Source organism: Capra hircus, chromosome 29 (assembly GCF_001704415.2).
Source record: "Capra hircus breed San Clemente chromosome 29, ASM170441v1, whole genome shotgun sequence".
NCBI classification, from domain to species: domain Eukaryota; kingdom Metazoa; phylum Chordata; class Mammalia; order Artiodactyla; family Bovidae; genus Capra; species Capra hircus.
This window is the reverse complement of record NC_030836.1, coordinates 8,981,561-9,005,640: the sequence shown is the minus strand read 5'-3', so window position 1 is coordinate 9,005,640 and position 24,080 is coordinate 8,981,561. Positions and strand designations below refer to the sequence as shown.

The 24,080-nt window shown below is 35.3% G+C and overlaps 1 protein-coding gene across 17 annotated transcripts in view; it reads right to left on the bottom strand.

The window, feature by feature from the left end:
* Positions 1-24,080, bottom strand: part of PICALM (phosphatidylinositol binding clathrin assembly protein) — a 97,313-nt gene that overhangs the window by 37,695 nt on the left and 35,538 nt on the right. For all 17 annotated transcript variants that reach the window (XM_018043102.1, XM_018043099.1, XM_018043101.1 and 14 more), the window contains exons 3-11: positions 23,633-23,708; positions 19,917-20,019; positions 13,361-13,454; positions 10,194-10,305; positions 8,561-8,667; positions 6,507-6,548; positions 2,269-2,354; positions 412-535; positions 7-143 (exon numbers count right to left, since the gene is read on the bottom strand). In XM_018043102.1, the coding sequence (XP_017898591.1) occupies positions 7-143; positions 412-535; positions 2,269-2,354; positions 6,507-6,548; positions 8,561-8,667; positions 10,194-10,305; positions 13,361-13,454; positions 19,917-20,019; positions 23,633-23,708 (881 nt within the window). The remainder of the gene's footprint in view (positions 1-6; positions 144-411; positions 536-2,268; positions 2,355-6,506; positions 6,549-8,560; positions 8,668-10,193; positions 10,306-13,360; positions 13,455-19,916; positions 20,020-23,632; positions 23,709-24,080) is intronic.

Genomic DNA, 24,080 nt, shown 5'->3' with positions numbered 1-24,080 from the left:
ACCTACCTGTTAGAAGAACTGGGGGTAGAAAATATGTCAATGGCTGGTGCAGTCATTACACTCCCTGCTGAGGTGGACACAGGAGAGGCTGCAGTTGTTAAAGAGGTATGAGGTTTCTTTGCAAGTTCTTTTAGGCGCTGCTCCTGTTGAGAAAGGGCACTACCATAAGGAACCTAGAAACCAGACTGATTTGTAAGGCCTTTGAAAGAAAGTGTTTTCTAATTTTGTTTTGATAGCAGAAAGGTATTCTCTGTACTGTCAATTGTTCAATGTCAGGATGAAAAATTAAGACTACTAAATTTCACCTTGTTTGTACAAATATTTATTAAATACTGTTAGTCTGTATGGAAGTCCCAACTACTTTATGAGCACTTGCTTTTCCAAATAATTTAAGAGAACGCATACACCTACCTTTAAAGCTTTTAAACGAGCCTGTTCTTCCTCTAATGCTGCCTGCTTTTCCCTTTCATCCACTTTGGTAAGAGACAGGCCAGTGCTTGCCAGGGAAGAGACTGCGTTGGAAAGTGTTGTTGCCCTAGGATAATCAGGCAAAAGTAATTAATTCAGTTTTTGGCCAAACGCTTCACATTACATCCTGGTTATAAAATGGTTTAGCAGGGTAGCCATGGATAGATACTATAATTATGAACTAAACCTATGGAGTCAACATTAGTACTTCAGAAGAAATATTCTAGCCACTCATCTAGAGTATTATTAAGAAATTAGCTGATTTACACATACATTCATTTATTATTAATATTTTAAACTAAATGTTAGACTTTGGAAAGGATTTGAAAAGGATTCACAATAAAGGTGAAGGACACTGCCTCTTCCAAGCCCAAGGGAGGGATCCAATGCAACTGGAAAAAAGTTCACATACTTCAGGGAAAACCCTGATGGGTAAAACATATTGAATTTCTCATTAAGAAGTGACCTGCTAATTTACAACCTGGGTTTTGGCAGTACTACTACAGAACACGAAAATACAAGAACCAGCAATAAATAATGCGTATGTAGATATGATGTCACTCCCAGAGGGCCCACAGGTTCTCCCAATGGAAGACTAACGTCATCCCAGTCACCAGTCCATTTGGCACCTCCTTTCTATCTGCTACCCTTTTGTCAAGCTGGAATTTTCTTTTCAAACATACTATATTTGCACATGCGTATGTAATTCCTCATTCCTCACTGGTGGATTCACAGCAAGCCATCTCCTTTCCCTTAGAACAAAAACTTACCAAGATCATAAACCCCAACATTTACTTTCCATATGTTAATTCTAGGCAAAATAAACATGTTTGGTAAAGAATTCTAACCTGAAACTACTCCTCAGGGACTGCTATTAATTTTCCTTTATCACACACCAAACACCATTAATTTCTACTCTAAGTAGCAAGTAGAAAAACTATTCAAGTTTTATATAAAAATCAATTTTATAAATGAGCCAATATAAAGATAAAACTGACGACAAAGGAAGAGTAATACTGTTCTAAAGAAATTTGAAAATATTAGAGATTAAAAAAACATATAAGGTAAATCAGTATACCTGAAGCTACTTGGCTATGTTTTGCGTTACTTGCTCAAATAATTGGGCCTTACATTTCTAAAAACCTATTAGAAAAATCACATCAAAAAGAAGGAAAGTTCTAATCATAATTTATACAAAAGTTTTTCTTCTACTAACCAACACAATAACAACATTACAAGGTCAATAAGAGATGATCTATATTATTTTTGATTTGCTAGGTTCATTGGTCTTAGTCTTGGAAATCAGCTAAAAGTCTAACAGAATGATGAAAATATGTCACCAATCACCCCCAAGAACTGGCATTAAAGAAAAGATGATGAAATCTTATGTTGGACATCCTAGTTCTGAGTCCCTGAATTACTACTGCATATTTCACAGGGCTATTTGTGAGGGTGAATCAAATTTGTAAAAAGGAGCCTTATAATTATAATACACCATATGAACACATGCATTTCATCTTTAAGAGAAATACTAACATTATGAACACCATTCTAAACCACACAGTTACTGTCATCATCTTAACAAATGCTAACATTTACTGAAAATTAGAAATTGCCACAAAAACTTGCATGTATTAATCTTTAAGAGCAACTCTCTGAGGTTGATACTATTAATAAATGACTTATAAATGGTGAAATCAAGATAAAGAAAAATTAAATAACTTGGAACTTCAGCTAGACTCATCTACTACTTTCTCAGAAACAGCACTACCTCTCTTTGCCCCACAAAGAATAATGTACCTGCTTGCAGCTGTAGAATCTTTGATCTTCTTTCCTTCCAAGGAAGCTAAATGTTGTTCCAAAGCATCAAGAAGACTACTGGGGGCCTAAAATTGTACAAATATTAAGACTTTCATGATAATCACACCACTACTCAAAATAAATCAAGAATCATCTAATACAATAAAGAAAATAAATAGGTATATTCCCTATGAATGAATTAACAATGGCATAAAATGCCACTGTTAATTCATTCATAGGGAATATTTATTATTTTTATTACATAAGCATCATCTGGTAAGAGTATTAACAAATAAAGCTATAAAAACTAAGTCTATGTGAACATAAAACATTAAGAGGATCCTGCAATTTTTTAATATTTAACTTATTTAAATTTTGAATAAAAACAATCCTAAAAGCTGGACATATTGCTGAGTGGGCTCCTGCTGCTGCTAAGTTGCTTAAGTCGTGCCCGACTCTGTGTGACCCCACAGACGGCAGCCCACCAGGCTCCCCCATCCCTGGGATTCTCCAGGCAAGAACACTGGAGTGGGTCGCCATTTCCTTCTCCAATGCAGGAAAGTGAAAAGTGAACGTGAAGTCGCTCAGCTGTGTCCGACTCTTAGCAACGCCATGGACTGCAGCCCACCAGGCTACTCCGTCCAAAGGATTTTCCAGGCAAGAGTACTGCAGTGGGTTGCCACTGCCTTCTCCTAGTGAGCTCCTAGTACTTAATAAATACTGAGTAACTGGAAGTGTCCAAACACCATTTTGAAACTGACAAATGAAACTGAAAATTAACATCAAGGAAACAAAAAATCATAATGAGATCCAACTTCTGACTCACTAGATGGTTACACAGACTAGCAACATCAAATGTTGAGGATACAGAGCAAATATAACTCTCATACAATGCTGGTGGGAATACGCCTACCTTGAAAAAAGACATGGATTTTTTTTTTTAAGAAAGGTAAATATACACCTACCTTAATTACTCAATTCCATTTCTAACTGTTTATTTAAGAGAGAAGCATATCTCCACAAGAAAAGACTTGTTGTAAGCACCTTTATTTGGTGGTTTAGTAGCTAAGTCGTGTCTGACTTTTGCAACCCAATGGACTATAGCCTGCCAGGCTCCTCTGTCCATGGGATTTCCCAGGCAAGAATACCGGAGTGGGCTGCCATTTTCCTTCTCCAGGGGATCTTCCCAATTCAGGAAACAAACCCAAGTTTCTTGTATCTCCTGCACTGCAGGTGAATTCTTTACTGCTGAGACACCAGGGAAGCCCCAGCTTTATTTACAACAGTTAAAAAACTGTACATAATCCAAAAATTTCCAAGTTTTCTAGTTTAGAAAAGAGACAAAACTATGGTCAATTCACATGATGGAATACTATTCGGCAATTAAAAAGAATTAATTAATGGTATATCTAACATATAGACAGCTCTCAAAACATTATGATGAGCAAAAGAAGCCAGACATAAAAATAGTCACATGATCCTATTTATGTTAAATTCAAAAACTGATAAAAATTACTCTATTAGAATTCAAAATAGTGATTTGTGTGGAGCGGACTAGGGGTGACTGGAGGCAGACAGAGGCTGATGGAAACAATTTACATCTTAAATGGTGTATTGATTATACGAGTGCTTACAGTTATCAATCCTCATTTAAACAGATATTTACCTCAATTTTTTTTTTAAAGACTAGCTTGAAACCCTCAGTCTATGTGTCAAATCTCAACTGAATACGAACAGTTAATTACTTATTTTCAAAAGGAAACCTTTTCAGTGAGCTGAAAAGGAACTGTTCACTACTTTTAAAATACATCAGCAGCAAATATTCTTTAGGATTTGATATAAAGTTTCTGAATTACAGGTATCCAAAAGCAGTTGGAAGAGACAGTACTAGCTAATTTCTCTGTCAACTATGACCTGAACAACTTCATCCTGTATTTTCTCTCTCTATATCAAGGCCGTAGTACAAGACAGACATGGTAGGAAACAAGAACTTCTGTGCTGATCTGAGGATACACGTGCAATCCATCCCTCAACCCCAACAAATCAGCAGGCCAACTACCATCTAGGCTACGCCAGAGACGATGAGGAGAGTGTTACTAACAGCGATTAACACTTTAAAAGCTCCTGTAACACAACGGGCACTGTGCGAGCTACCCTGTATGCCATCACCGAATCTGTGAGAAAGACAGGACTACCATATCCACTGTACAAGTAAACAACCTGAGACAGAACATGAACTTGGCCCAGATCACCTATCTGATACATAGCAGGAACCAACACAGTGTGTAAGCTGTGTCCCGCCTGAAAGCCCAGATACTAACTACTATGCTGAAGAATCTTAAATTAAAACTGAGGTCATTTCAACTATGTATTTTTTTCTGAAACATTTAAGTTGTGCTTACAAATACTTAAACTACCTAGGTATGATAATTAATAACTATATCTTAAATTCCTTTTAAATATATCTATTTTTTCAAAGTCAAATCCACATTACAAAAAATGAAGGAAATGTGATGCTTCACATCCTAAAAAGAACAATTTATAACAAACAAAAAAAGAGTAAATAATCTCAAATTTCCATTTGTGTATAACTACCATCTTTCCTAAAGTACAATACCATGATTACTAAAGTACAGACACATATGATAGTATGGCCTGAGGCTGATCTTTTTACTTTTAAATTTATTTAAACTTTTTATTTATATTGGCATATAGCCCATTAACAATGCTGTGACAGTTTCAGGTGGACAGCAAAGGGACTCAGCCATATTATATACATGTATCCATTCTCCCCCAAACTCCCTTCCCATGTGAAACTGTCGAATCAGTTTATACTGTTCAAACAATGACTCTTATCATACTTAGCCTATAGCAATAATGTGCTCAATCTTAATCAGGCCAATTATTTCATGTGGGCACATTCAAAAATTTTTATTTGCATACAATTCATAACCAGATCTAGTATATACCCTTAGCCTGGAGATCAAAGAGATAAATCAGAACAAGTGAGTATGGAGAAAAACAGTAAGAACCATTAATAAGCAAAGTATTTAAAAGAATCCTAGAATGACTGAAAATAAGGTAAAAGAGATAACTACTGAGGAGAGAGTTGATATAAAAGGATAGTTTATGCCAGGTCCTTTCATTGTTAATACTCAGTAAACAGACACCAGAAAAGGCCAGAAAAAACTGAAGGTTTAACATTTCCTTCCTAAAATTTTTTTAAGATAATGATAATAAAAAATAATATTATAGTAGCTAACACTGAGTGCTTAATGCGCTAAATGTTTTTAGGTGTCAACTCTTAATCCTCCCAACTGAGGTGGGTGGGTATTGTAATATCTACATTTTAGAAATAATGAAACTGGAGCACAGAGAGTAACTTCCCCAGATCACAGGGCCAGCTGGTGCCACAGCCAGGACTCAAACTTAAGAGCAATGTTTTGAGGTTTATACTGATGCTTTTGAACTGTGGTGTTGGAGAAGACTCTTGGGAGTCCCTTGGACTACAAGGAGATCCAACCAGTCCATCCTAAAGGAGATCAGCCCTGGGTGTTCGTTGGAAGGACTGATGCTGAAGCTGAAACTCCAATACTTTGGCCACCTGATGCAAAGAGTTGACTCACTGGAAAAGACTGATGCTGGGAGGGACTGGAGGCAGGAGGAGAAGGGGACAACCGAGTGAGATGGCTGGATGGCATCACCGACTCGATGGACATGAGTTTGGGTGAACTCTGGGAGTTGGTGATGGACAAGGAGGCCTGGCGTGCTGTGACTCATGGGGTCGCAAGAGTCAGACACAACTGAGAAGACTGAATTGAACTGAATGTATCTACCTGAGTCAAAGAGCCAAAGAGGAAGGTTTAAAACCAGAAAAACAAATCCTGTGTAAGATAATTCTCTACCAACAGTACAGTGAAGATTTTGTTTTTAAAACACCATTCTCTAAGTTCAGTTCTTTCTGAAGGGGGGGCAGAGGGGGTGGTAATGATGATGGGAAACAGAGACTAAAAGGGAATAAACTAAAAGAACAGCACAGCACCGGCTGGCTCCACCAAGAAATGAGTAGCCTTCTATATGGTTATAATGTTAGAACAATCATCAGCAATACATCAAAACACTGAAAATCAAGAAAAATACACTGATCTTGACAACAAGAGCTGCATATTATTTATCTTTGTACCCTTCAGACCTAGTAGAACACAGCAGACAGAGACTGACATTACAACAATACTTACCTGTGAAAGATCTGGTATATCACCTCTGTCAATTCCAACTTGCTGTAAGAAGAAGCAGCATCATATTTAATAGACAAAATTACAATAAAGAGTTTTATAAGTAAAATTTAGAAAATAACATCTGTGACTAGTAGTAGGAGCAATATTTTAGGAAGAATTCTTTAATCCCCACAGATACATTCAATACCTCCAAAGACTTAGATATTATCTGATGGCTCTAAAAGTCCTCTAACAGGAGGGGAGGGAGAGTTAGAAATTCAACCAGGCTACTAAGTTACCGTCTCCACATCCTCAAAACACCTAAAGAAGCTACCTTGTCACAATCTGAAAAATTCATCACTTCTGTGACAAAAACACTACACCAAGAATTAGAAAGGCTGACCATGAACAAGCCTGTTGGAGCATAATAAGAAGTTAAGGAACAAACCTAACAACAATGACTCACTCTTTCACCATAAAGTACACTTTCCCTGGCAGTCACCACAGGTTTCAAACCTACGTTCACTCAAGCAGGCTAGGTTTTATACAAATACCAAGTGATGTTTAACCAGGATATAACTGTCCCCACAAAGCAATCCCAACATGCTTTCATGATACTCAGGTACGAGGCAAATTCCAGCAAAGAAGATAAAAACCATTCTTATTTATTCCAACACCCTAATTTAAAAATTCTTTTCCCTCCAGTGACAATATGATTATTCATGCTATATGACTATTTCATTTTCTAATCATTCCCCTTTCCTTTTCTCAACCTTTTAAGGGCCAATTCCAGAATGGTATCAGTAGAAAATTTGATAAAATAATTCATACTAAGATCTTCAAAACTAATCACTGAATGATATATTTGTCATCTTCAAACACATTTGAAAAGGTTACTTGAGTCTTCACTCCAAGAACTTAGGTCTCATAATGAAATTGTGAGCCCAAAGACCACTTCATCAAAGAATATTCTTAAGGTAGGAGAGTATTCCTATGGAGTGGATGGTCCAGCAGGGTAAGACCAGCAGATCTGGAGGCGAATAAGGGCTTAAAACTTAAGTCAGTATATACAACTTATCAAATGCAAAGAACAAAAGAAGCCAAAGGGAAAGGTCAACAAAGTAAATGTATTTAAAGAATTTACTAGGATCATCATAAATACTGCTTCTTTCTGGTTTTAGCATATGACTGATCCTAAAGATATTGAGAAATACTTTAAATCCAAATAAATTCCAGTATACTTCATAAAATAGTCTAACACTACAAAGCTATTTTCTTCAAAGGTCTCACCATCTTTTTATATCTTACTCCACCTGCTACAGAATAAAACATCACTACGATAATAGAGGCAGAATCACCAACTTGCTAGTTTCAGATGAACTACTTTGATATTACTGATCAATAATATATTCATCTTTTAGAATTACCCTAACAAAACACCTCTGGTAATAATAGGTAGATGGAAGAGAAAGGGAAAACAAAAACTCTTTAAGTGCTGCCTTTGTGGAAGCAAGATGATGTCTATAAGCATTACCACAACTACCTTCTGTGACTCTCAGAAACTCATTTTTCAAAAAGTTACAAAATTAATTATCCTATAACCTACATTCATAGCTTTCATAAACAATGACAAACAACAGAGGCATTAAGTTCACTTCTGAAAGGAAGAAAACATTCTGAACCATATGGCTCTGGTTGCAAGTCTTATTGAAGGAAGGAGACCTGCACTAACATAGAATATTCTTTACCATATTTAATAGAATAAATCTTCTATGATATACAGCCAATTCCACACATGAAAATCACTGCCATCAACCTGATTTTACAGAGAAAGAATTTAAAAACTGGACTACTTTTTAGTATTCAATACTAGATTAAATACACAGGGTAATATTCAACGTTATATCGTATTCATACTACAGCACAGAATGCGATATAGTATAGTGTTATAATTGAATATATACCTTACTATATTTAAGACATTTCTTTCACTTGGGTAAAGACTGATTTCTTTGAAATGTACACTTAAAGACAAAGAAACCAAGTTCAGAGATACAGTCATTTAAACAGTTTACCTCTGCAACTTTGAGAAACTCTGAGATTCTAGTCATCCTAGTCAGGAACTTCTTATAGATGTCAAGACCTTCTTTGCACTGGTTCTTTTTCATATCAAAATATTTTTCTGCCAAAAACAGATATAAACATACTTTTATTCACATCAAAATATAATACTCAAAAGAGAAAAAGATTTAAAACAGCCCAAGTTATACTGATGTCTCAGAAAACACACTCACCAAGTGTTAAATTAGCTTAGGTATTCAAAGCAAGTTAAAATAGACATGCTGCTATATTAAAAATTAAGAAATTACGATTTTACTCCTATTACCAGTTTTTCCTACAATATTTATTTCTTCCCTAACAATTCCCTAAGTATAATCTGCATGTTAATATAGATCACATTTGACTCCATTTAAAACAGTGCTAAATGTCTATTTCCAAATATTCTAAATAATATTAAGAAAGATGGTGACTTTTCTAAGTCCAGATGTCACTTGGAAAACTAATTTAATTTACATAAACAGCAATAAAGAGCTTAATGTATACCAAGGTGGGAGACTATACTTTCTAAAACTTTATAAAAAACTTCCCATTTTTCACTTGTGGAAAAAAAGAAGTTTCCCTATCTCCATTAATTAAAGCATCCCTAAATGAGTTTGTATTATCCCTGCCTATGAAAATCAAATTTAAATAAATTCTTTAAAAAAAATTACTGCAAAGGGAGAACAAATATATTGGAGTAAATATATCTGACATCTTGACACTTGATACTTTGACACTCTTTACAGACTGTTACTTTTCTACTCCATTCAAACTCCACTGAAAAAAATTAGCATCTCTAGGCAAAACTGCTGCTGCTGCTGCTGCTGCTGCTGCTGCTGCTGCTAAGTCGCTTCAGCCGTGTCCGACTCTGTGCGACCCCATAGACGGCAGCCCACTAGGCTCCCCTGTCCCTGGGATTCTCCAGGCAAGAATACTGGAGTGGGTTGCCATTTCCTTCTCCAATGCATGAAAGTGAAAAATGAAAGTGAAGTCGCTCAGTCATGTCCGACCCTCAGCGACCCCATGGACTACAGCCCACCAGGCTCCTCCATCCATGGGATTTTCCAGGCAAGAGTACTGGAGTGGGGTGCCATTGCCTTCTCCGCTAGGCAAAACTAACTGAATGCCATATATACCTAATACACAACAAAGCACCACACACTCCTAAAATGCCTCAAATGTAAAAAACATCCTTTAAAAAAGTATTTATTTTAAAATAATTATCAATCTAAAAATTAAGTTCAGAAAGAAGTACCAATTTTACAATTAAAAGTTCATTTTGGAATAAACTGAGGAAATTATTTTCCTGAGACAGAAAATTCCAACTTAATTTTAAAGAAAATTTTCTATTTCTAAAAATAAAACTGATAGAAAAAAATACAGATATATCTAAAAAGTGCATAGTTCATCTGGCTGAACATTCTAATTGTACAATTATTTAATCACTTAGCATTGTACTCAGGTATAAAATTCTTTTCTCCAAATTGTTCAATGAATAAGTATATCTCAATGAATTTTAAGCCAGCTTTAAGTAATAACCAAGACAATATTATTTATCAATGACACAAGATAAGAGATAAAATGTTATTAAACGATAGAAATATTTACCCAACAGGTTAATAATTCCTTCATTGTATGCTGCAAACAGTCTAATGGCATCTTTGAACAGGAGCATGAAGGCAGCATTTATTACCCCATTTGTAAGTTCGTTGCTATTAACCTGGAAAAAAAAAATAGAAAGATTAGCTAATGTTCTGTTCTAAAATGACAATGACTTACTTCAAAGTAAAATTCAATGAATTCAAATACTTAGGTGTAGGATAAAAAAAGACATTTATCTCTAGCAATCAGAGTCACAGCCATACAGTGCAAAAATATTGATCGAAGAGTTCAGATTTATTTAAAAGCCACAACACAAACCCTGTAACATTGACTTTAGTTCAGAAATAAGTCAGTGAGAACAAAAGTACCCTTCAACTCTTGAAATTTTTAGGCTACATCTCAAAAGTATTTTAAGTTCATTTCAACATTAAATACTTCTAATTACAAAATAAAGCCCATTTCTAAGTTCACTTTCAGTCATGAAGAATTTACTGAATGTTTCTAAATTTAAAAAAATATTTATTAAATGGCTACTATAATCACCAAAGAACTGAGTTAAGCTAGGTAGAAAATATTTTTTTAAAAAAGAAATAATTCTCCCAATATTACAAACAAACTCACCTTCAAAATGGTTATAATATTTCTACCTCATATGGTTACAGGAGAATTAACTGACATACTCATGTAAAGAGTTTGATGCAGTATTTTACACATAAATGATCAATATTTATTTTTTCTTAAACTTTTTATTTTGTATTGGGGTATAGCTGATTAACAATGTTGTGCTTGTTTCAAATGAAAAGAGAAGGGACTCACCCATATATATACATGTATCAATTGATCAATATTATTATTATTAGTGACTCATGTTTTAATAAAAAAAAAAAAGCAGTTGTCTACCAAGATAGATGAGAAATACCTTTAGCTTAACGAGAAAATAATCAAAAGGATAAAACAAGTTAATCTTAAGTTCCTTTTTAGATAACTGTGGTGGTGGTGGTGGTTCAGTTGCTAAGTTGTGTTCGGCTCCTATGACCCCACGGAGCCTGTCAGGCTCCTCAGTCCATAGGATTTCCCAGGCAAAAATACTAGACTGGGTTGCTATCTAGATAACTAAGTACATGATAATTAACTTGTTAGGTACAGAAAAATGTAAGCTGAATGGCAAGCAACAGACTGGTAAATATTTTCAGAATATCTGACAAGATCAATCTGCATTATAGAAAGAATTCTGTAAAACAATTCACAAAATAAAAAATACATATAGCTAATAATGTGAAAAGAAGTTCAATTTCACCAATAGGCAAATTAAAAGAATCCAATTAAATTACTTGAGTACCAGACTAGTAGGTATCAAGACAGTCAAAACCAAGGTATTATTCTACACCAAAAAGAACAAAGAAAAACAGGTGCCTGTTGACTAGTGGCTGGCTCAACCCTTTTGGAGTATAATTTGGCAATATTTATTAAAAACTTACATGTTTATGGCCTTTGACCATCTAATTCTTTGTCTAGGGCAATAATTCCATATAAATAGGCTGATAAATGTATAGATACACTATTATCTAATGCACACATGGAGTATCTAGTATCCCTCCCTTCTGGGTTTCCCCCCCCCCCATTTTCTGAATTAAAAAACCAAATGCCCTAAACATTTATCAACAAGTAAAGTGTTAGTTGCTCATCTGTGTCCAACTCTTTGCAACCCCATGGACTGTAGCCCGCCACACTCCTCTGTCCATGGGATTTTCCAGGCAAGAATACTGGAGTGGATTGCCATTTCCTTCTCCAGCGGATTTTCCCAGCCCAGGGATTGAAGCCAGGTCTCCTGCATTGCAGGCAGGTTCTTTACCATCTGAGCCATCTGGGAAGCAATAAATTATTACATACAACAAAGTATAACAGACATTGAAAGGAACATGCCATTTTTTAAAGATACCCACAATAAATTAAGTGGAAAAAAGAAATCATGGTTGGACGTTTTCTCTATAAAAATCAAAATAAAGTTCAGCAGTTACATTAATCCCCTGTCTTCTGGACTAGGAGCCAGCAAACTAGGGGCGTGACTCAGTATTTCAGACTGTGCAGGCCATATGATCGGTCACAACTACTTGGCCCCATTATTACACCAAAAAAAGCAGCCACGTAACCAATGAGCCTGTTCTAAAAACAGTATTGTGGACACTGAAATATAAATTTCATATACTTTTCACCTGTTAAAAAATTCTTTTATTACTAGCAACCATTCAAAAATGTAAAAATATTCCCTTTTTAAATTATTTGCAACCATTTAAAAATGTTCTCAGTTCACAAGCCACATAAAAAAACAGTAGCTTCAGAATCTGCTCTAGTCTCTAAAGTACCTATGGGATGCATGTAGTCAATGTTTGTTGGACACTATGTGCCACACAGTACTGACAACAGGGACACAGCAGGGAAAAGCAAAGCTGGTCCCTGGCTTCTGGAAGCGAAAGACGACCAAGTGACAGCACCGCATTAAAGGAAAATCAATTTCAGCATAAAACTGTCACAGCTTCGATCACTAACTTACATGTACAAAGTCTAAAAGAAAGCATCTTTAAGTTAAATGCACCAAAAGAGACGACTTGAAAATGCTAACACCCAACATACTACAAACAAATAACAAAGCTGGAAACTCGGTTCAAGTAGCGGTCATTAAAACAAAAATGCCAGGGAACACAGAGTCCTTGGGCAATAGATATATAGTACACTGTTACAAGTATATTTGAACTTCCCTTTATTTCTTAATAACTGTCATGCTTTGAGTTCTGCAAAGTAGACAAAAAGTGAAATCTTAAGACAGCTAGTCATAAGGAAAATTTTTGTACATTTTTAACATCTAAAAACCATTATCAAAAAAAAAGCAGATTTTCACATTGATCTCTTCACCTCTCCATCACTTTCTTCAGCTTGTATACCCTATAATATAGCGAGGATTCTGGAAGCACCACCAAAGAAATCAGAGTAAATCTTAAGCAATTATTCAAACAGAAAGTAATCTGATTTGGGGCCACATTTATAGAAAATCCTTAGCCAAATAGGATAATTGTGTGAAAAAATTAGTCTATGACAACTTGAGATTAAAAAATCTAATTAAAATAATGCAATTTTAAAAATATCAAATTACAAAAGCTTTTATGTAATCAACTTACATTAAAATCAAGAAGGGCATCCATTTGATTCTGAATAATTGGTACAGTTTTTAGGAGTTTTTCTGTGTTCATGGTTCTCATAACTCCATCAGCCCTGTTTAAAGAAAAGAACAATTGAGTTTGTTATTAAATCTATGTTTCAAACTCCCATCTGGTTCTCTATTTAAACAGAGAACAAGCTGTTACCAAACATCACATGTTTTTATGTCATTATTGAACCTGAAACCTCAAGTAGAAATTGTAAAGAAAAACAAAACCAGAAAATACCATATGTCCAATATCAAGGTGCTCATTTCAAACTAAAAAGATGTAAAACGTGAGACATAAAAATAAAAGCTTACAATATATAACCAGGTTTATACTATACTTTTCACATGAGGAAATCATCTGATGCTCACACTGCTCATTCGTCCAAAGGGCATTTCCCTCAAATCACTAAACAGGACATGATGGAGTCTGCAGTTGAATACAAGTCTTGGTAAGTACCATTTTATTTAAAGTAGATTATTTGTGACTCAAATCAAACTTATTTTAGGGATTCCTTGGCGGTCCAGTAGGTAAGAATCCTCCTTGTAATGCAGGGAATGCTGATTGGTACCCTGGTCTGGGAAGATCCCACATGCCACTGGGGAATTAAGCCCCTGTGCCAAAACTGCTGAGCTTGCACTCTGGAGCCTGCGCGCTGCAACTACTGAGCCCAAGTGCAACAACTGCTAAAGCCTTGGGCCCTAGCACCAGTGCTCCTCAGCAAGAGAGATCACCGGAACGAGAAGCCCGTGCCCCACAACGCAGAGCAGCCTCTGCTCTCCACAACTAGAGAAACCTGTGCACAGCAACAAAGGCCCAGCATTGCCATAAACAAAACATGAAGCTATCTACTCAAATATACACAATTTAAAAACACTTTATTACAATATAAAGGACAGTTTTACCAAGTCATTCTAATCAGGCCGTTAATATAAGTGATGCTTAAGAGAAATTGTTTTTAATAAAATATTCTGTTAAATATTTCCAAAAAGATTTCTTTAAATATTTCTTTAGATATTTCTAAAGAAAGATAAACATCAGCAGTACCAAATAAATTAGATTTTTACAAAACTGACACCAAAAACACTAGATAAGAGGTAATAGAGTTAACACACACAACTAACACCAATATGTTTATTATAGACCAGGCTTCTGTCTTACGGGCTATGTTTTTCAAATTCTCAGAAAAATCCTGCAGGTGGTCTTGTCCCATCTTACAGACAATGAAATTTTAGGTTCATTGAGGTTATGAGAGTATCTACGGTCAGAAAATGAATTGATTTTAGGGTCAGTGTGTAAACCCAAGTGTATAAGACTCTAAAGCAAAGCTTTTCATAAACTTCTGGTAGAGGAATAAGGCCCCTTCAAAAAAATGTATAGATGTACCCTAACTTACAAATGATCCATACTTAGAAATAGCTGTTCTACCCTAAGCTATCCCTTAAAACACAACTCCAGGTACCAGAAAAACAATTAAGCTATGAAAAGCAAAAAAAGTTCTTTGCAGGACAAGAGTTTAAAGAACAAACGCTGGCCTGCCTTATGTAGGCAGCTGTTGACCAGTTTTACTCCAACAACCCTCCCAAATAAGACGTGTTAACTCACACATACCCATATCCTCAATGACTGGTACCAGCTTCAGGAGTTCAGGATGAGGACCTCACCCCCTCTTTGCAGCCCTTTCTTTATTCCCACACATATCAAACTCCTGTTTTCTCAGTCACTGCTGGTCCCTTTAGTTCTCCCTCCCTCTCCTTGCTAAGTGAATTTTTTGACCTTCTGGTCACTTCCCCTGTATCACAAAAGACTTCAACCTTGGCTCAGTTTTTCTCAGTTAATTTCAACATCTTACATGCACAATCAATCCAACATCTTGATCTCAGTCCCTTAACCACATCCCCTATTCTCACAGTCATATCTTGACCTTACTGCCTGCCAAGAAACCACATTATCCCTAGCCCCCACTACCACACCCTTACCCTCAATGTAAGAAAAAGCCAAGATTCAGACACCTCATCCTGACAATCACCTTTTAACTTTCTAGCTACCTTGGTCAAGTGTCCCATGACAAAAACTATTTGACTTCATCATGAACTTCAATGTTATCAACCTTACCACTACCCATATTGATCTCTTCTAGTTTTTCCTTCTTTCATCTAGCTCATAATTCCAAAAGATAAGTATTATCTATCATGCCCTTGCAAATACCCTTAACTCTCTTGCACCTATCTTTCCCTTGCAGTCACCCGGCAAATCCACAATTTTCATTCATTATTCAACTTACTCCGTTTTTACCTCTATGTTGCCTTTCCAGTGGATACTAGTCCAACATTACTTGACTAGACTTTTCAGCAGCATTCAAACTTTTTCCTCCTTCTTGTAACTCTACTCTCTTAGCATTCCTGATACCGTCACTCCTCGTTTTCTTTCTACCGCATCACTACTTTTTCAGTCTCTTTCTCCTCATCCTCTACTCATTCTCTAACATAAATGCTGTCGATCTCAAGATGTTTCTGGGCCCTCCCCTCTCACTCCTCACTTATCCCCTAGGATACTGTCATTCCCCAGGCAGAAATTACCAAACTGCCACTTATACAGCCAGACCAGAACTCTCAAAGGTCCTAGTTAGTACTGTCAAATTGCCTACTTGATATCTTAACTTATAAAAATCAAAGCCATCTAAAAACTAGTATTTCCAAAATTAATTTCTTAATTTTTAACCACTACCCTATGTTGCTTCCAAAAACCTTCCCAGGAAAAGGTGCCATCTCCCCAATGGTTTAGGCTAGAAACAATGGGAACATTTTTTATTCTTCTCTCTCTCACTAGCCTCCACATCATTTCTTCCCACAGAACTTTACATTTCTCAATTAAGAAAAATCCAAACAGTTATCACATGCTACATCAGCAACTGACTTCAAAAAACTCAATTCACAAACCCAAATGCTAAAATATGATTCAAACCAAATGCATGACAATTCATAGTCCATGCAGAACACAAGTATTTACTACTTCTGTAATCAAGTGTAATTAAATTCAGATACCTGCTTCCCAAATATAAGAGCAATGAATTAAAGGCTGATCATCCATACTCTTATTCACAGACAATACCTGGTTATTCTTTATTTTGCTAGTTACTAACAGTGTCTTACCACTTCAAATTGTACCAATTTAGAATTCAAGATAATTCTACACGGCAAGTTAACACTATCAAAAAATGGAATGCTAAACAAAAAGAAAATGAAGGGACCAATGTTTAACACAACCAACTAAAAAAGATATATCACAGGCAATTTACTGGATCCATTTTTCATAGAACTATTTAATGTACTATTTAGAAACTCATCTAATCATCTTTTCAAAAACTATTAAGCATCTACTATGTTTAGACACTGTGGAAAGTCCTGAAAATAAGAATGTGAGACTGTACTATCTTCATGGATGAGACAGTGTCATAAAAAATCTAACAGAAAAAAAGGCTTCCTCAAAAAAATATTTGAGTAAAATCTTGAGGAATGACCAAGAATTTTCCAGAATAATAAAAAAGGGGCTAAAGTGTATTTAAGTGAAGAGTCATTTAACCAAGTGCATGCATGCTAAGTCGCTTCAGGAGTGTCCAACTCTGGGAACCCTATGGGTTATGGCACACCAGGCTCCTCTGTTCATGGGGTACCCCAGTCAAGAATACTGGAGTGGACTGCCATGTCCTTCTCCAGGGGATCTTCCTGAGCCAGGGACTGAACCCACATCTCTCATGTCTCTTGCACTGGCAGGTGGGTTCTTTATCACTAGTGCCACTTGGGAAGCCCATTTAACCATACAGGGTAATGATTCATTTTGATTTTTGAATATCCCATATTTCTATTAAAGATTGTAGTTAATCTCCATCTCACTTTTTAAATATCAAGATATAGTCTAAATGAATTTAAGATTTAAATAAAAATACTGAATCCATAAAAATATCCAGTGAAAACAGTTAATTGATCACTTTGGGGTAGAAAACCCCACTCGAGTTTGCTTAAAAGACAGCAGCCATAAAAATGAAGATAATAATTTTTATCACATAGATTTTTTTAAAAGTTTTAATAAATGCTAAAAAGGGGGGGCAGTATTTATAACCTGTGACAATTTATTGTCTCAATAAATCCAAAAGCTTGTCAGTTTGTCATGTGCTAATAAGCATTATATACAATAACTCATTTAATTCTCACAAAAATCCTAATAGATAAATGCTATTAACATCACCATTCTACAGATGAAACAATATTTACAGAACTTTGCAGTGGCACAGGGGACATGGGTTCAATCCCTGGTCCTGGAAGACCCCACATGCTATGGAGCAACGATGCCTGTGCGCCACAACTACCGAGCCCATGTGCTGAAACTAACGCAGCCCATGCACCCCAGGGCCTGAGAACCACGACCACTGAGTACACGTGCTCAGCCACCGAAGCCCACACTCCTAGAGCTGTGCTCCACAACAAGAGACGCCCCTGCAAGGAGAGGCTGTGCACTGCAACCAAGGGTAGCCCCATTCACTGCAAGGAGAGAATGCCACGCACAGCAACGAAGACCCAGTGCAACCAAAAATAAAAATAAATAAATGTTTTAAAAATTCACAGATGAAATAACTTGAAGCTTAAGTCAATGCTCTCCAACTGTGCCACACCATACTGCTATGGTACAAATGGGCTATACGTATGCTGACACATTAATCCCAAACCCTTCAGTCTCATGTAGTCCTTTCCATGTAATACACTGTCCTGTAAAGATAGCATTCGTTTGTGTGGCATGATGTGGAAAAAGTTGGCCAATTGATGGATATGTAATAAAAGATATTTTTTCTTAGGAAATAGGCACTGAAATGTTAAGAGCTATGAACTATAAAAAGGTATGAGGTATATATAATCCATTCTCAAATGGATCAAACAAAAAAGTAAAAAACACACAGACACAAAGAATAATTAAATGTTAAAAACTGATGAATCTGAGTGAAGTGAATAGGAGTTATCTGTATTGTTCCTGCAGCATTTCAGAAAGTGAATTATTTCAAATAAAATTATTTTTTAAAAGTTAGCAAGCTGGCTGAAGTATCTTACTAAAATCCCTCATCTAACTGGAGTGAAGCTAGAAATCCAACCTAAATTTATCTGACTAAACTGCCAGTAAGCTTTTCAGACAGAATTTTTAAAGTCCAATGGAGAAATGGGCAAAAGATACTAAAAAGCAATTAACAAAGCAAGAGTGGTATTTTCAGAGAGAAAGAGGCTTAATATCACCATTTAAAAGTTAGTCAATCAACTAACAACATAAATATCTAATGAGATACATTTTCATTATGATGGAAGAATACAGCGAAAGAGGTATTTATAACTGTATTTAACTCAATAATTTGGTACCACTTTTATACAGGGTAATTTGGTGTTTTCTATTAAAATGGTACATGTATATATATATATTATGGTACATGTATATATATATTATTTGACTTGTCAATTCTAAGAATTCATTCTACAAGAAACTTCACTTACAAATGCAACCATAGGGACCTCCACGATGATTCAGTGGTTAAGACTCCGTGCTTCAACTGTAGGGTGCACGGGTTCAACCCTGGTTGGGGAACTAAGATCCCACATGTCAAGTAGTGTGATCAAAAATAAATTAAAAAAAAAAAAGAAAAAAGAATGCAAGCATATGTAAAAGAATATTCAATGCATTTCTAAGATTAAAAAAAAAAATAAACCAAAGGTACATCTAGAACATAATTCTAAAGCCATTCAAAAGAACGAGTTGGGTCTATGTGCACAGATATTGAGAATATCTAAAATACCTATTAGGGGAGAGAAGCAGTCTTCAAACAGTGTGATCCAAATACGGGATTTTCTGTGTGTCTTCATACACCTACTTTTATTTCTATTTTCACACAGAAAACACATTAGATACACCAAAATATTAACAGTTTAAGTCAGATTTCTATGTTGCCTGAATTTTCAAAAAATAGTTTATTACTTTCATAAACCTAAAAACATTCAGAACAGACAAATTCATAGAGATATAAAGTAGATTTGTGACTGCCAAGGTCCAGAGGAAAAGGAAACACATGTTTTGGAATTAGACAGCAGTGATGTTGCACAACTTTGTAAATATACTAAAAACCACTTATTGTACACTTTAAAAGGGTGAATTTTATGTTGTATGAGTTGTCTCAATAAAGCTGCTGGAAAATTTAATAAGAACTTCAAAAATCCTAGTGCAAAAGTATCTGATTTACTTCTTAAAAAAACATGAAGTTCATCTTTTAAGACTGGCTTGAAATTCTGTAATTCATAATAAATAATGCCTATTGTTGTTTAGTCGCTCAGCCGTGTCTGACTCTTTGCAACCCCATGGACTGTGGCACGCCAGGCTTCCCTGTCCTTCACCATCTCCCAGAGTTTGCTCAAATAATGCCTGCAGTTAACATTTTAAAATATTCAAATTCATTAGATGTCGAAAAGAAAAAGAATGAAAGAAAGAAAGCTTAACTCACCCTCGTTTCACTTTTGTGAAATCAAATGCAACTTGTCTGTATGAAACTGCTTTTTCATTTAGATACCTACTATACCTCCTAATAAATGTAGACATGTCATATCCTGTAAGGAAAAAACACAAAAGGATTTCATAAAATATTAAAAACCCAATTAGCTTAGAAAACCAACTCATTTTATCCATTGGCCACAATGTCTTGATATTACACCTTCAATTTAGTGATATGAATTAAGTGACATTAACATCTATAATAGTTTACATTTTTAAAGTTAGGTATGTCATATGTGGCTTAGAAAAATCTTCCCCCTTAGAATTTCACTAAAATAATTATTCTGCTTTATTCTGACCAACATTCCTTTTATTTACTGGGAATTGAAAAACTTGCTTTCTTAAACTACTTGATAACCCCATGACTCAAATTTAACATCCTGCAGAACCAAAATCCCTCTCCTCAAAATCATTAATCAATTTAATATTTTTCATACTTTTCCATTTTTAGTTGCATATGATTTAGAACAACTTATGGGTGCCAACCTTATAAGTAGCAGAGAAAATTACTGCATTGTACAATGAAATAAGTGGCAATACGCAAATTTAAGGCCTAAAAAAAAAATAATTCTATGACAGTTTTCAATGAAACTTTCTAAGTGAATAGCTAAATCATTCTAAGTTTTTGCTTCAACACAATCATGAGATTCGAAGACTTCAGCACCATAAAATCTAATCAATATTATTAAAAACAAACAAACTAACAAACTTGTATTTTAGCTATTGCCTGGCTCAAAGAAGTCGACAAATTTTTGTTCTTTCCCTTGTGGCTCAGTTGGTAAAGAACCTGCCTGCAATGCCAGAGACCTGGATTCGATCCCTGGGTTGGGAAGATCTCCTGCAGAAGGGAAAGGCTACTCACTCCAGTATTCTGGCCTGGAGAATCCCATGGACTGTATAGTTCATGGGGTCGCAAAGAGTCGGACACGACTGAGCGACTTTCATTTTCACTGTAAAAGCAGATCCATTCTACTTTAGTTCATCTTCATCTAACAAATTTAATTTTAGTTGATGGTCTCTGCTACTTTAAAAAAATATAACACCAAAACAAGTGCACACACACACACACAAAGTACAGTGACTGGATTTAACATAATCACCAATTCATTTATTCAGCAAATATTTCTTAGTAGCTACTACCTTGCTACTGGAGAAAAACCAGTGAACAGAAAAAAGTCACTGCCCTCAGATATTCTCATAGCTATTAGTGTACTGTATAAGGTGTTACATACTCACATTTTTCAGCTCTTCAGTTAATACTGTTCCCTCTAATACACTCTATTAGATCCTCACTAAGGGGAGAAACATCTCTCATCCTTCAAGGCTCGGTCTCTAAAACTTTCCCTGAACTCTTTGTGTTCCCATATTCTTACTTCAAGTACAGCTATTAGAAGTACACAGTTATCTCATGCACTATAAGTTTAATTATAATATATACAACTAGTATAACAGCCAGTATATACTGAATAAAATATACCAGACTCCACCCAACAAAATACATCAGCAATCAAAATTACAAAAACATCACTGAAATATAACTTTTATCATTTCAGTCTAACCTTTATAATATCTTTGAATATAAGCTTTAAATAAAAGGCCTAAAAACTGTTCTCTACATGAAAGGAATGAAAGCCTTAAAACCTTGTCACCAGAAGTGCTTAATTTCCATCTCAAGAAAGTAGAAAATCAGTAGTTAATGAGACACAAAAAACCCACTTGGAACACACGCATATATTCTGCTCTAGAGTAGTGATTTGCATATTGTTTTCCAGACTCTTACAGTTCAAATGAACTAAATAAGGCTGAAAGCAGAAATAAAAAGATGAGGTAGTTTTATCCATGTTCCAGAAAACAAAACAGCTCCAGTTTCACCTGTTATATATACAGATAGCTTCTATTAAAGATTTTACTTGAAAAAGGGATTCCATGGCTTCATTTTTTTTCCCTCTTAACTATTTAAGGCATGATATCTCTCATTAAAGTAAAATCAACCTTGTAACAGCTGGTTCTACGTAGATTATTGATCTTCCAGAATCTCTGAAAGATTGAGTATTCAATTCTAATTAGTACTTTCAACTGCCAAAAGTAAAGAAGTATTGAACAGTTCATAAACATATACACAGCTAATCACTAAATTCTACTGATTTTCATCTCCACAGAAGCCACAATTCAGGTCCTCATTAACTCTCTACTAGATGATCAAAACAATGACCAGAGCAATCTCAAGGTCCTCAAGATGTTACTCACTCAGATACAACAAGCTAGAGTGGTTTTTTTAAATAATACACATTCCTTCTCTCCTCCTCCCTCAACTCAAAAAACTTCGATGGTTTCTCGCTGCATCATAAAATCCCAAACATATCAAAATCCTTTGTGCGTGATTTTGGCCCCAAACAGCTTCCCAAGAGTTATCTGCCATTACATATTCTCCAACATCTCATCTTACATTCTATTCATATTCATTTGCCCTATAAAGAAACACCCATGCTCTTTACCATACACATACATCTGTCTACCTTTGCTTAAGTCAACTCACGTCCTCATCCATCTTTCAAAGCACAGCACAAATATTACCTTTTCTAAAGATATTTCCCAGCTGAAACTTACTGCTGAGTACTCCTTTAGTATGGTCTCAGTATGTCCTTTATGAGGCTCTTCCTAGAGTTATTCTATAATGCTAACAGTCTAGCTCTGGCTAAGTGTAAGAGATCCCGTTAAGACAGTACGTACATGGAAGGCTACAGTACTAGATTACAGCAATTTCAAGTTACTGAATTAAAGTAAAATAAATAAAATATCTGTTAAGTATTAATAAGTAATTCATCTGAGAAACATATTATACTTACCTTTGCTACTAAAATGTATGATATTCTCAACATTTCTCAGAATAAAGTATAAAATAATAACAACAATGAAAGCAGATACAGTAAGAGTTACATTCTACATTTACAGATATGTAAAGTTACATTCTAACTTGACATTTTTAAAGCTAGGTATGTCATATGTGGCTTAGAAAAATTTTCCCCTTAGAAGTTCACTAAATAATTCTGTTTTATTCAACCAACATTCCTTTTATTTACTGGGAATTTAAAAACTTGTCTTCTTATACTACTTAATAACCCCAAACTCAAATGTAACATCCTATGGAACCAAAATGCCACTCCTCAAATCATTAATCAATTTAATATTTTTCATACTTATCAATCTTCAGTTGTGTATGATTTAGAACAACTAGAACAGAATATACGTAGAGTTTCCTATGTGCCAGGCATCATTCTAGACACCTTACACGCATAACTAGGTTACACCTCATGATAATCCTACAAGTGGGTGCTTATCATTACTCCTCATTTTACAGATGCAGAGGGGTAAAGCAACTTGCTCAAGTTTATGCAGTTGGTGTTAGAGATGGGATTCGATCCAGGCAGTGCACTTTCAGAACCCATGCTCTTAAACTGCTACTTTATACTGCTTCTCAAAGAGCTCTGGGTGGCAAGAAGTGAAGTCAATCCATCTTCTTATGAAAAGATAACTTTTTTCTTCTCTACAACCTTCACTAAAACATGAGGCTCCTCCACAGCATACGTTCAAAAGAACAGAGTTCAACTTTACAGTAATCCTCAAATGGGGTCACTCTTGATTTTTCTGTAATGAATAAGGTGTCTTTACCTTGCAATCCACTTTTATCCAAAAAATTGCTTAAGTTAAACAACGTGTTTCTTGAAGCCAAATACTGAATGAAACGCTGGGGGGAAAAAAGACAACAAATAATTATGTCAAACAGTACTGCCATCTAAGAAACTTTAACTTGAGAATTAGGGGGAAAGTGGTGGTTAACACATTAATCTTATCTAGCTTAAATTTATCATCTTCAGTCCTCCCAAAAACATAAAACATATTTTTCACTAGCATGCAGGAATTGATTAAAGTCTAATGCCACAGCTATGGTATTAAAGTTAAAAGGAAACAGGCACTTTTAACTAGAAGCGCTTTACTATAGCATATTATGGCTACAGCTAATCATACTCAGATGGTGCCTTTATTTTAAAACAGGTATCTAGTGATCCAAATTTTATTTCTTTTTAAAAACAGAATATTAGTAATCATTTTGGAGTAT